At 35.7% G+C, this 14059-nt stretch overlaps 1 protein-coding gene across 1 annotated transcript; it reads right to left on the bottom strand.

Moving 5' to 3' along the window:
- Positions 1-6196: 6196 nt before the first annotated feature.
- On the bottom strand, positions 6197-8728 carry LOC123528308 (acetylcholine receptor subunit delta-like). The gene is made up of 2 exons (XM_053523854.1): positions 8555-8728; positions 6197-7274 (listed from the first exon to the last, which is right to left on the bottom strand). Exon 2 carries the CDS (start codon positions 7227-7229, stop codon positions 6402-6404), a length of 828 nt encoding a protein of 275 aa, XP_053379829.1. The 5' UTR covers positions 7230-7274; positions 8555-8728; the 3' UTR covers positions 6197-6401.
- Between the last annotated feature and the right edge of the window lie 5331 nt (positions 8729-14059).

The raw sequence follows: 14059 nt of genomic DNA on the forward strand, positions 1-14059 counted from the left end.
TAGGTTTCGAACATACATCGATGAAGGGCAAGTGATTCGAAGTCAGTGATGGTAACTACTCTGTCACTAAAGCCCCGCTAAGAATTATTATTACTCCATTTAACAGGCTTAGATATCGCACGACAATCAAAGTGTAATTAGGACGTGTCCTCATAGTATTATTACTCTTCTATTGAAAGAATCCCATTTGTTTCCAATAAGGTGCAGAATGCGAAATTCTGATTCACATCTACAAGGCTTTTCTTTCTTTTTTAGCTCACCTGATTGCTCAGGTGAGTTTTTTTGATCGCTCGATGTCCGTCGTCTGTCTGTCTGTTGTCTGTTTGTCTGTCTGTCTGTCAAGATTTAGCTTGTGTATGCGATAGAGGCTGTATTTTTCAACTGATCCTCATGAAATTTTGTCAGAATGATTACCTTGATGTACTCTAGGCCAAATTAGAAAATATGTCATCTTGGGGCAAAAACTAGGTCACTAGGTCAAATCAAGGAAAAATATTGTGTATGCGATAAAGGCCGTATTTTTCAACTGAACTTTATGAATTTTAATCAGAATTAGTATCTTGATAAAATCTAGTCCAAGTTCGAAAATGGGTCAACTGGGGTCAAAAACTAGATCAATAGATCAAATCAAAGAAAACCATTGTGTATGCGATAGAGGTTGTAATGTACTACTGATCTTCACAAACTTTTGTCAGAATGATGACTTTGATGAAAGCTAGGATAAGTTCGAAAATGGGTTATCTGGGTTCAAAAACTAGGTCAATAGGCCAAATCAAAGAAACACCTTGTGTATGCGATAGAGGCTGTATTTTTCAATTGATCTTCATGAATTTTAGGCAGAATGATTACCTTGATTATATCTAGGCCTCTTTCGAAAATGGGTCATCTGTGTCAAAAACTAGGACACTAGGTCAAATCAAAGAAAACCATTGTGTATACGATAGAGGCTGTAATTTTCAACCAATATTCATGAAATTTAGTCAGAATGATTGATTTTATCAATTCTAGGTCGAGTTTGAATATGGGTCATCTGAGGTCAAAAACTAGGTCAAATCAAAGAAAAACGTCGTGTATGCGATAGAGGCTGTATTTTTCGATTGATCTTCATGAAATTGGTCAGAATGATTGCCTTGATAAAATCTAGGTCAAGTTCGAAAATGGGTTATCTGGGGTCAAAAACTAGGTCTCTAGGTAAAATCAAAGAAAAACCTTGTGTATGTGATAGAGACTGTATTTTTTAAATTGATCTTCATAAAATTACGTCAGAATGATTGCCTTGGTGACATCTAAGTCGAGTTTGAATATGGGTTATCTGGGGTCAAAAACTAGGCTGCTAGGTCAAATCAAAGAAAAGCCTTGTGTATGATATAGAGGCTGTTTGTTCAATTGATCTTCACGAAATTTTGTCAGAATGATTGCCTTGATGACCTCTAGGTCGAGTTTGAATATGTGTTATCTGGGGTCAAAAACTAGGTCACTAGGTCATATCAAATAAAATACTTGTTTAAACTCCAGAGACCACATTTTTGGTCCAATCTTAGTGAAATTGGTCAGAATAGTTTTTCCATGAAATCACCAGGTCAAACATGTTTACACTGTTATGGTGTGTTTCTCAGGTGAGCGACAAAGGGCCATCTTGGCCCTCTTGTTTCTATCCTTTCTTAGACATAATTGATAATAGAAGTACACAGAAGATACTGTGTCACACGTTATGTTCGGACCGTAATGTATGGCAACTGGAGCTTTGCATACACTACTACTGGCCTATGTTAAACCTCTTCCAGTCATTAGAGATACCGAATACACTAACAAATTTATATGTAAAACACTTCGCAAAATGTCTTTAAATGTTTCACATCTAAACCCGCGTCATGTTTGGGTTTTAGCTGGGGCTCATGTGCCACTTATGACATTATGATTACATTTTGTGTATCATTGAAGGTTCCATGTACACCGCCGTATGAACACATCCACGGACGTTTGTACTTGTAACATGTAAAACCTTGGCTAGAGGGCGTGAACGGTAGCTTGCAGATCCACTACCTCTATGATCAGGCTCAATCAAACCGAGCCTGCAACATTTTCGTTTATGTTGTGGTGAATTCCACTTTTTCTATTTAATATGTAAGATTTCTAGGCTCGTCTTCGTTTCTATATTTTTTAACTTCTTCGTGTTAACACATAAAAGGACTGCTATATAAATGTTAAATAGTACAGATATTACTCATTGATAATTGATTAAACTAAAGTGATTGGATTCCCAAAATATTTGACTTCTATAAATATGCAAATTCGTAAAACAAAGCTGTAAAGTATTTCTATTATACATGTTAGACAGGAAAGCACTATTTATCTGATAATTTGTGCTCAATAGGATATCGTATTTCAAGTTCGTTCTTTTATTACTTATTTAGGATTTAAATGGAACTTGCGTCAAATTTCATACTTGAAAAAAATGCTGTTACAATAAAGTATTTTTAAACACATTAAAAAAATAAATATGTTTTGTGAATAGACAGCATCCTGTTCTCGGTTAGTATAGTAAACACTTAAAGTTCCATAAAGCTAAAAATAGATGAAACAGCTGTCCAAAAAAGAACTACTTTCAATCCTACACATGAATTTAATCCACTTGATCCGAAACGGAAGGTAATCAAAACCAGTAGAGTCAAAAAACTTTCTTCTGTGTTAATCAATATTCAAAAAATGGGGCAGTTACATTTGAAAGAAAGGCAGTTTGAGCCTTTAATAATGTACATCTGGACACTATGAATTTTTATTATCACCAGCAAATTTGAAGTTTGTTCAACAAATTGTTCCATAAATAACTGTAACTACATGAGATTTCACTGTGAAAGCAATTCCTTTTTTATATTTAGTTATTATTTTAAGTCAAGTAAAAAACATCAATATTCAATAATAAAATATTTTACTGAAAAATTCGCAGATTTATATAAATGATTTTTGTATAAACGCAAAACATTTCAAAGCGACTCTGTGTTGTTATATTTTTGGTCCATTTAATGTATAACAGTCTGTATATACGTTCTTTTTTCCTAAAGATTATATTCCAATATACATGACGGCCATATCACTAATGTATAGCTTTAATGAATATAATGTAACGCTGTATTTAGATAATTTGAATTGCACATGGCGTACCAGAAAATGTTTTAATGACGAAATTACGAATATTGTATAACTATAGGGCATTTAAAATCACGAAATAATGTTTGATGAAATAACGCCTGACATACAGTCCTTTGGCTACCATTTCTATCTTTTAATTTGAGATTTTTACAAGAAAACTCTCATTTTACTCCCATTAGATATCAACAATAAAGTTAGATAAATTCACACTTAGAATGCTTGCGGACGGACAACCGGACATGTTTAAACAAAATTATGTCTAAACACAATGCCAATGAACAAGAATTATTGTGGTGTAAGAGTTAATGAGCGTTATATTGATAACCAGTTGTAAAGCAGAAGACATGATAAAATATATGTATATATGCTTACCTTGATATATTCTCATGTCCCAAACATCTACAAAGTTGCTTGTCTTTCCTGGGCATTAAGTCTAGAGGGGAGAAATTCTGAACAACTTCCTCTCACTTTTTGTTATAAAGCGTTTAATGCGCTATTATGACGAAGACACCCTGGACAACAATGAAACGATCAAAATCTTTTGATACCGTTGCAAGACAATTTATGAATTACTGATTATATGAAATTATGCCGCTTGCACGGACTACTTACTTATTCCGATCCGTCTGAAAACAACGAAAACGACCAAATGGACGCGTTTTTACCTTTCTTTCTATGTTAGCAACTGCAAATGCATTGGCAAGCTGAGTACCTACTTTTCTCACAGAAACAGACGTTAAACAAGTTCTTTATATTTTATTTCCTTTACATGTCGGACGACATTTTCAAATAACATTTTCTCCAACTTTAATGATATTCGTATTAAAGGTATCAGAAACAGTTACAGCTGTACTGTAGCACATCTTTCAAAAATATGTTATCATATCGGATATTGCTTTAAACATGAAAAGCCTCATCACTATACCTAACATAGGCCAGTAAATAAAGTAACTGCGTATATAGAGTTACAGTCACAATAGCATGTTACCGGTATCTTTGTTTGTTTGTTTGTTTTGGGATTAACGCCGTTTTTGCAACAGTATTTCAGTTATGTAACGGCAGGCAGTTAACCTAACCAGTGTTCCTAGATTCTGTACCAGTACAAACCTGTTCTCCGCAAGTAACTGCCAACTTCCCCACTTGAATCAGATGTAGAGGACGAATGATTTCAGAGGCAATGCCTTTTATTAAATCGTCACGGAGAACATACGCCTCGACCAGGGCTTCAACTCATGGCCCCGAGACCGTAGATCTGCGCTCTCCCTAGTTACCGGTATCTAGTGCCAGCCATTTTGTAAAATATAATGGGAGACATTTTTCAGTGGCATAACATATTTACACTGTGTTTACGTATGCAGATATAGTATTTTTAAAAAAGGCATACCGTACTCCTTGTACAGACAAACGTATGTATCTGATGTTAGCGTATGTGCTGTGAAATAATTGTTATTATAGCACTATACATCGAGTACATAGACCACATGTGGAAATGTCAAAATGAGACAACGTACCTCGTTCTTCAACACAAAGAGGGACTGAAAAATTGATCTATTAAAATGTAAATGGTCTTTTAATTAATAGGTGTGGTCTTTTGAGTACGTTTTACTGCATCATTATAACAAATTCATATAGCACCCTTGCCATGATAAATACGTTCAAATGAGTTTTATACACAAACAAACACAGGACGCGAAATTCATCCACCTCCATTACCGGTGTATCAGACCAAAACAGAGCAGGTGAAAACCTTCTAAATTGACGAAGAGAAAATTCAGAGACAGATATACCCGGCTAATACCCTAGCTCGTGTTTAGGAGACTTGCATGGTGCGTCATAATACCTGAAAGAGCGCATCGATACATGATCGTTCATATCATCATGTAAGAACTTTTGAAATAATGTATTTTTTTACGTTTGAGTTTTATTAGAATTTGTGCTTATGTTTAATTCATAACGTAATTATCATAAAACATAAACACCTTGCTGACCAACGATCTAATTTATGACATTTATAGATGTCAATTTACTATGTCTTCGACCTGGTCATAAGTTAACTATAGCGTATACAATTTCTTAGTAGCATCTTACCGGCTTTTATCTTTCGGAGATCAATGGCATCACCGGAGATGTGCGCTCAACATACTTTGAGAAATGTTTTCGGACTACGATACCAGTGGTCTTGAGATCAAGATCCCGTCCCTCTAGGATAGGATGGTGTACGCAAATCAGCTTCAGGAATCTGAGTGTTATTTTTATCTTATCATGCAAATGCAGTTTGATGTAAAACATAATTTTCGAGTTCTCTGTCATTTTAAATGATATGCGAAGTATTTTCATGATTTTAAACAGTATTCATTGGCAGTTTATTATAAATTGTCCAACATAAACATATTTTGCACATTGTATGGAAATAATCGTTGTAAAAAATAAACTTTCATTTATTCCAGTTTGTATTTTCCATAGTTTTATACGTTACAAAAATAATGTTAAGATTAATTTCATGTATTTAGTTGATACTGTTTAAATCGCAGTTTAGAAACTCTTTTCAAGTTAAAGAAATACGGACATGGTTATTATCGAAGTAGATTGCTCTGTGAAATATGTGCCATTTAATATGGTAGCATCAAGGACTTTCCTTAAAGCAATGTTAAGGTTTTGCAATTTTCGCCGGAGCTTCAGATACTAGTATTGATCTATCTCTTCCAAATTATGTTTTCAAAACAAAATAGTTTCACCATTAAGTTTACGTAGATTAATTAGATTAAATAAAGTGTACACTTATCGTAGTTCTAATAAATCTTTGTTGAAATAATGGATTTTCATTTAAACGGTTTTCTGTTGAAATTTATTTATTCCTTTTTGTTGGGTTTAACATCGCACCGACACAACTATAGGTCAAATGACGACTTTCCAGCTTTGATGGTGGGGGACCTATATAAAACAGTTCTACAAACTACGTACCATGTGGAAATTTATTTTATAATATAATTCAGTAAAATACTACATAGGAAGTTAAGAAACAAGGAGGATTATGTTCCACAGCAAACTTTATTTTTATATAAGCAACATCCTATACTATAATAGAACAGCAACCAAACACAAACAGTCAAAACAATCCGCAATAGAACGATTCTCTTTTTCAAGTTACCATACAAAAGCAGAATAACTAACTCTTGAGATTATCGTATTTAACTGAAAAATAAATCATAATGGTATAAGACCATGTTGTTACAAAATTTGTAAAACAAACCTTAGTTTTCAGGTGGTTTACTGTTAGCCTTTGCCATTGAAAAGAAAATTATAGGAATCAAAATTTTAAAAGCATAGGAAATGACAAAGAACCATTTATCAATGGCAGTGCTTACATGTGACCACTTGATATTGGCATGACTAGAACAGTCGTCCCGGTCCAACGCAGTGCTACAATCTTCGGTATTTGCCTCAGTGCTCTGGGATTCACCTTTGCCCTCTGAAGTTTCATTTTCATTCTGAGCTTTCTCACACGTGATTATTCGGGTAAGATGTACAAATTTGCGTGCTAGTAGTGGCACGGGTTTGTTTTCTTTTATGTTGTATATCTTGGTATTAATAATGACTATAAACACGATAGCAGAATCCAGGATGTACCAAATAAACATCATGATCGAAACCAAGGGCATCGGGTCTGAATTTTGAGGTAAATTGTCGCTTATAATTGTCATGTAAACCGAAATTGCCAAAAGCATTGTTATCGAATAACCAACACGCTCTCCCGAGTGCTTCGGCAAAGCAAAAACAATGGGTGTCAAAAGGGCTAACACAATAATTGGAAGAAAAATGTTTAATAGCAGAAACAATGGTCGCCGTTCAAATGAAAGTTCCAAGTCAATCATTTCTAAATTGTCATCAACTGAATAGTTCTTCCCTACAAGAGTCCATGCGCCATTTCTGCTTTCTGATACAGTTCCCGTGTCCCATTCAACATATAACGTAAAATCAAATTTATTGTTGCCAATTATGTACATTTTGATATGACAAGTCTGAATATCAAATGGAAAGTATGACATGTCAAGATCACAAGTAGTCTTTGTGGTGACCATCTGATCAAAAAATCCGATTCCATCATTGTTGTAAAAGACACTTTCCTGTAATGAATATCAAGGCATATTTACACTTATAAAATCTTGGTCTTGAACAGAACAAAGGTAAACCTCACACAGATAAACATAATACCAAGAATGCAGCTCCTAAAAACCACAAACCCTCATCAGTAATATATTTTATTGTACAAAACAACGAGTACGAATCGAACTATTAGGGAAAACATAGGCACCGCTCTGAAGCCATTAGAAGCAAAACTCCATTAGGGAGATGAAACCGATTAATGGTGCAACTAACCTCTCTTTAAAACCATACGTTATTCCGAATTTACAGGACAGTATACACAAAATTAATCATCGTCAGTCAAATGTCTAACATATGCAATGGTAACAAGACATATTTACTAGAAGGTTTTTTTTGTCACAGAAACATATGTCTCCCCACCCTGCTTCCCCCCCCCCCCCCCCCACCATGTACTCTAATGAAGGAAAAAAGGGGCATGTTTGTTGGTATGTTTGACCTGTGAAGTCCGGAAAAGATCTTTAGCTCTGCAAGCAATTTTGTTCAGCGAAGCGGAACGTGCCGGCGATATGCACAACTAGGCTTAGTACTGAACATTCCTGTAAAATTTCGTCGAAATCTGTCCAGCAGTTTGACCTGTGAAAGCAAGACAATATTTTTTCTATTTTAGCTCTGCCGACTATTTTGTGCAGCAAAGCGGAATGTGCCAGCGATATGCACAACTGGGGTTTGTACTAATCACTCCTGTGAGGTTTCGTCGAAATCCAGCCAGCAGTTTGGCCTGTGAAGCTGAACAAGATTTTTCTACCTTTAGCTCTGGCGGCCGTTTTGTGCAGCGAAACAGAACATGTCGGCGATATGCTCGACAAGGCTTGGTATTTATCACTCCTTTAAAGTTTCGTCGAAATCTGTCCCGCGGTTTGACCTGTGGAAGCCGGACAAGATTTTTTTTTATTTTCAGCTCTGGTGGCCATTTCGTGCAGCGAAATAGAACTTGTCGCTGACATGTACAACAAGACTTGGTACTGATCACTCCTGAGAAGTTTCGTCGAAATCCAGCCAGCAGTTTGACTTGTAAAAGCTGGACAAGCATAATACAGACGGACCTACGGACGGACATACAGACGGCGAAGGCAAAAATAATATGCCCCCCCCCCCATCTATTGGGGAGACATAATAACTTATTTTTCCCATGCTTTTACGTTTTTCGTAAGTTAAATTCATTTTAATTACCTTAATCTTATACAGTAATATTTTAACAGATACTAAACTGAAAATAAAAGAATTTCTAATAATTGCTTACCGTTGATAGATCTGAATGTTTATGTAGTGCCTCGGCGTGTGGATTAGCCACACGAAATATTGGGGTCCATACATCTACCCATCCCAATGTTATATATGATATGTTTCCATAAAGCTCATAGTCCCAGTTAATTCTTTCGTCAATCCACTGAAATAGAATTTTCTTGACGAGGGAGCTATAGCCGCTCACCTAATATTGACTGCTTGACCTCAAATATATATATATAAGACACACTGAATCATAAATAGTATCAACTATGTTTGGTATAAATGTATAACACGTGATAATTACTCCCATTCAAACAGATCTGAGGGAGGACTTTTCTAAATGGTCCATTTAGAAAGCCCTCCCTCAGATCTGTTTGAAGGGAGTAATTATCACGTGTTATACTTTTATACCAAACTAGTTGATACTATTTATGATTCAGGTGTCTTATATATAATATTTGAGGTAAAAGCAGTCAATATTAGGTGAGCGGCTATAGCTCCCTCGTCAAGAAAATTCTATTCCAGTGGATTGACAAAAGAATTTAACTGGACTATGAGCTTTATGGAAAAAATATCATATATAACATTGGGATGGGTAGATGTATGGACCCCAATATTTCGTGTGGCTAATCCCCACGCCGAGGCAATACTAAACATTCAGATCTATCAACGGTAAGCAATTATTAGAAATTCTTTTATTTTCAGTTAGTATCTGTTAAAAAATTACTGATAAGATTAAAGGGAATTAAAATGAATTTAACTTACGAAAAAAGTAAAAGCATGGGAAAATAAGTTATTATGTCTCCCCAATAGGGTGGGGGGGGGGGGGGGGGGGGGATATTATTTTTGCCTTCGCCGTCTGTATGTCCGTCCGTAGGTCCGTCTGTATTATGCTTGTCCAGCTTTTACAAGTCAAACTGCTGGCTGGATTTCGACCCAAACTTCTCAGGAGTGTCAGTACCAAGTCTTGTTGTACATGTCAGCGACAAGTTCTATTTCGCTGCACGAAATGGCCACCAGAGCTTTAAAATAAAAAAATCTTGTCCGGCTTCCCCAGGTCAAACCCCGGGACAGATTCGGACGAAACTTTAAAGGAGTGATAAATACCAAGCCTTGTCGAGGGATATCGCCGACATTTTTCTGTTTCGCTGCACAAAACGGCCGCCCGAGCTAAAGGTGAAAAATCTTGTTCAGCTTCAAGGCCAAACTGCTGGCTGGATTTCGACGAAACCTCACAGGAGTGATTAGTACAAACCCCAGTTGTGATATCGCTGGCACATTCGCTTTGCTGCACAAAATAGTCGGCAGAGCTAAAAATAGAAAAAATATTGTCTTGCTTTCACAGGTCAAATGCTGGACAGATTTCGACGAAATTTTTCAGGAATGTTCAGTACTAAGCCTAGTTGTGCATTAGCCGGCACGTTCGCTTCGCTTTAACAAAATTGCTTGCAGAGCTAAAAATCTTTTCCCGGACTTCACAGGTCAAACATACCAACAAACATGCCCCTTTTTTCCTTCATTAGAGTACATGGTGGGGGGGGGGGGGGTGGAAAACAGGGTGGGGAGACATATGTTTCTGTGACAAAAAAAACCCTTTTAGTAAATAGTCTTGTTACCATTGCATATGTTAGACATTTGACTGACGATGATTAATTTTGTGTATACTGTCCTGTAAATTCGGAATAACGTATGGTTTTAAAGAGAGGTTAGTGCACCATAATCGGTTTCATCTCCCTAATGGAGTTTTGCTTCTAATGCTTCAGAGCGGTGCCTATGTTTTCTAATAGTTCGATTCGTACTCGTTGTTTTGTACAATAAAATATATTACTGATGAGGGTTTGTGGTTTTAGGAGCTGCATTCTTGGTATTATGTTTATCTGGGGAGGTTTACCTTTGTTCTGTTCAAGACCAAGATTTTATAAGTGTAAATATGCCTTGATATTCATTACAGGAAGTGTCTTTTTTCAACAATGATGGAATCGGATTTTTTGATCAGATGGTCACCACAAAGACTACTTGTGATCTTGACATGTCATACTTTCCATTTGATATTCAGGGCTTGTCCTATCAAAATGTACATAATTGGCAACAATAAATTTGATTTTACGTTATATGTTGAAAGGGACACGGGAACTGTATCAGAAGCAGAAATGGCGCATGGGACTCTTTTAGGGAAGAACTATTCAGTTGATGGGCAATTTAGAAATGATTGACTTGGAACTTTTATTTGAACGGCGACCATTGTTTTGCTATTAAACATTTTTTTTTCCCCAATTTTTGTGTTAGCCCTTTTGACACCCCTTGTTTTTGCTTTGCCGAAGCACTCGGGAGAGCGTGTTGGTTATTCGATAACAATGCTTTTGGCAATTTCGGTTTACATGACAATTATAACGACAATTTACCTCAAAAAATTTAGACCCGATGCCCTTTGGTTTCGATCATGATGTTTATTTGGTACATCCTGGATTCTGCTTATCGTGTTTATAGTCATTATTAATACCAAGATATACAACATAAAAGAAAACAAACCCGTGCCACTACTAGCACGCAAATTTGTGCATCTTACCCGAATAATCACGTGTGAGAAAGCTCAGAATGAAAATGAAACTTCAGAGGGCAAAGGTGAAAACCCAGAGCACTGAGGCAAATAAACCCAAGATTGTTTGCACTGCGTTGGACCGGGACGACTGTTCCCGTCATGCCAATATCCAAGTGGTCACATGTAAACCCCTGCCATTGATAAATGGGTTCTTTGTCATTTCCTATGCTTTTAAAATTTGATTCCCATAATTTTCTTTTCAATGGCAAAGGCTAACAGTAAACCACCCGAAAACTAAGGTTTGTTTTAACAAATTTTGGGACAACTGGTCTTATACCATTATGATTTATTTTTCGTTAAATGCGATAATCTCAAGAGTTAGTTATTCTGTTTTGTATGGTAACTTGAAAAAGAGAATCGTTCTATTGCGGATTGTTTTGACTGTTTGTGTTTGGTTGCGGTTTATTATAGTATAGGATGTTGCTTATATAAAAATAAAGTTTGCTGTGGAACATAATCCTCCTTGTTTCTTAATTCCTATGTAGTATTTTACTGAATTATATTATAAAATAAATTTCCACTGGTACGTAGTTTGTAGAAAAGTTTTATTTTAGGTCCCCCACCATCAAAGCTGGAAAGTCGTCATTTGACCTATAGTTGTGTCGGTGCGATGTTAAACCCCAAAAAAAAGGAATAAATAAATTTCAACAGAAAACCGTTTAAATGAAAATCCATTTTTTCAACAAAGATTTATTAGAAAATAGATAAGTGTACACTTTATTTAATCTAATTAATCTACGTAAACTTAATGGGTGAAACTATTTTTTTGAAAAAAATTTGGAAGAGATAAATCAATACTAGTATATAAAACTCTGGCGAAAATTGCAAACCTTAACATTGCTTTAAGGAAAGTCCTGATGCACCTATTAAATGGCACATATTTCACAGAGCAATCTACTTCGATAATAACCATGTCCGTATTTCTTTAACTTGAAAAGAGTTTCTAAACTGCGATTTAAACAGTATAACTAAATACATGAAATTAATCTTAACATTATTTGTAAGTATAAAACTATGGAAAATACAAACTGGAATAAATGAAAGTTTATTTTTTACAACGATTATTTCCATACAATGTGCAAAATATGTTTATGTTGGACAATTTATAATAAACTGCCAATGAAAACTGTTTAAAATCATGAAAATACTTCGCATATCATTTAAAATGACAGAGAACTCGAAAATTATGTTTTACATCAAACTGCATTTGCATGATAAGATAAAAAATAACACTCAGATTCCTGAAGCTGATTTGCGTACCCATCCTATCCTAGAGGGACGGGATCTTGAAATCAAGCCACTGGTTATCGTAGTCCGAAAACCATTTCTCAAAGTAAGTTGAGCGCCATCTCCGGTGATTGCATTGATCTCCGAAAGATAAAAGCCGGGTTAAGATGCTCTAAGAAATTGTATACGCTATAGTTAACTTATGACCAGGTCGAAGACATAGTAAAAATTGACATCTATAAATGTCATAAATTAGATCGTTGGTCAGGCAAGGTGTTTATGTTTATTGATAATTACGTTTTGAATTAAACATAAAGCACAATTCTAATAAAAACTCAAAAGTTAAAAAAATTACTTATTTCAAAAGTTCTTACATGATGATATAACGATCATGTATCGATGCGCTCTTTCAGGGATTTTTGACGCACCATGCAAGTCTCCTAAACACGAGCTAGGGTATTAGCCGGGTATATCTGTCTCTGAATTTTCTCTTCGTCAATTTAGAAAGGGTTTTTACCTGCTCTGTTTTGGTCTGATACACCCGGAATGGAGGTGGAGAATTTCGCCCTCCTGTGTTTGTTTGTGTATAAAACTCATTTGAACGTATTTTTTATGGCAAGGGTGCTTTTATGAATTTGTTATAATGATGCAGTAAAACGTACGCAAAGGACCAACCTATTAATTTTAAAAAACCATTTACATTTTTAAAAGATCAATTTTTCAGTCCTCTTTGTGTTGAAGAACGAAAGGGACGTTGTCTCATTTTGACATTTCCACATGTGGTCTTGTACTCGATGTATAGTGCTTAATAACAATTATTTCACAGCACATACGCTAACATCAGATACATACGTTTGTTGTACAAGGAGTACGGTATGCCTTTTTTAAAAAAACTATATCTGCATACGTAAACACAGTGTAAATATGTTATGCACTGAAAAATGTCTCCCATTATATTTTTACAAAATGGCTGGCACTAGATACCGGTAACTAGGGAGAGCGCAGATCTACGGTCTCGGGGCCATGAGTTGAAGCCTGGTCGAGGCGTATGTTCTCCGTGACGATTTAATAAAAGGCTTGCCTCTGAAATCATTCGTCCTCTACATTGATTCAAGTGGGGAAGTTGGGAGTTACTTGCGGAGAACAGGTTTGTACTGGGTACAGAAAACTAGGAAAAAAAATGGTTAGGTTAACTGCCTGCGTTACATAACTGAAATACTGTTGCAAAAACGGCCGTTAATCCCAAAAAAACAAACAAACAAAGATACCGGTAACATGCTATTGTGACTGTAACTCTATATACGCAGTTACTTTATTTACTGGCCCATGTTAGGTTTTAGTGATGAGGCTTTTCATGTTTTAAAGCAATATCCGATATGATAACATATTTTTGAAGATGTGCTACAGTACAGCTGTAACTGTTTCTGATACCTTTAATACGAATATCATTAAAGTTGGGAGAAAATGTTATTTGAAAATGTCGTCCGACATGTAAAGGAAATAAAATATAAAGAACTTGTTTAACGTCTGTTTTTGTGAGAAAAGTAGGTACTCAGCTTGCCAATGCATTTGCAGTTGCTATCATAGAAAGAAAGGTAAAAACGCGTCCATTTGGTCGTTTTCGTTGTTTTCAGACGGATCGGAATAAGTAAGTAGTCCCTGCAAGCGGCATAATTTCTATAATCAGTAATT

Source organism: Mercenaria mercenaria, chromosome 14, assembly GCF_021730395.1.
Source record: "Mercenaria mercenaria strain notata chromosome 14, MADL_Memer_1, whole genome shotgun sequence".
Taxonomy (NCBI): domain Eukaryota; kingdom Metazoa; phylum Mollusca; class Bivalvia; order Venerida; family Veneridae; genus Mercenaria; species Mercenaria mercenaria.

What these genes read in the sequence shown, in the direction of transcription:
- LOC123528308 (XM_053523854.1), bottom strand. Translation starts at nt 7,229, where the DNA reads ATGGTCACCACAAAGACTACTTGTGATCTTGACATGTCATACTTTCCA.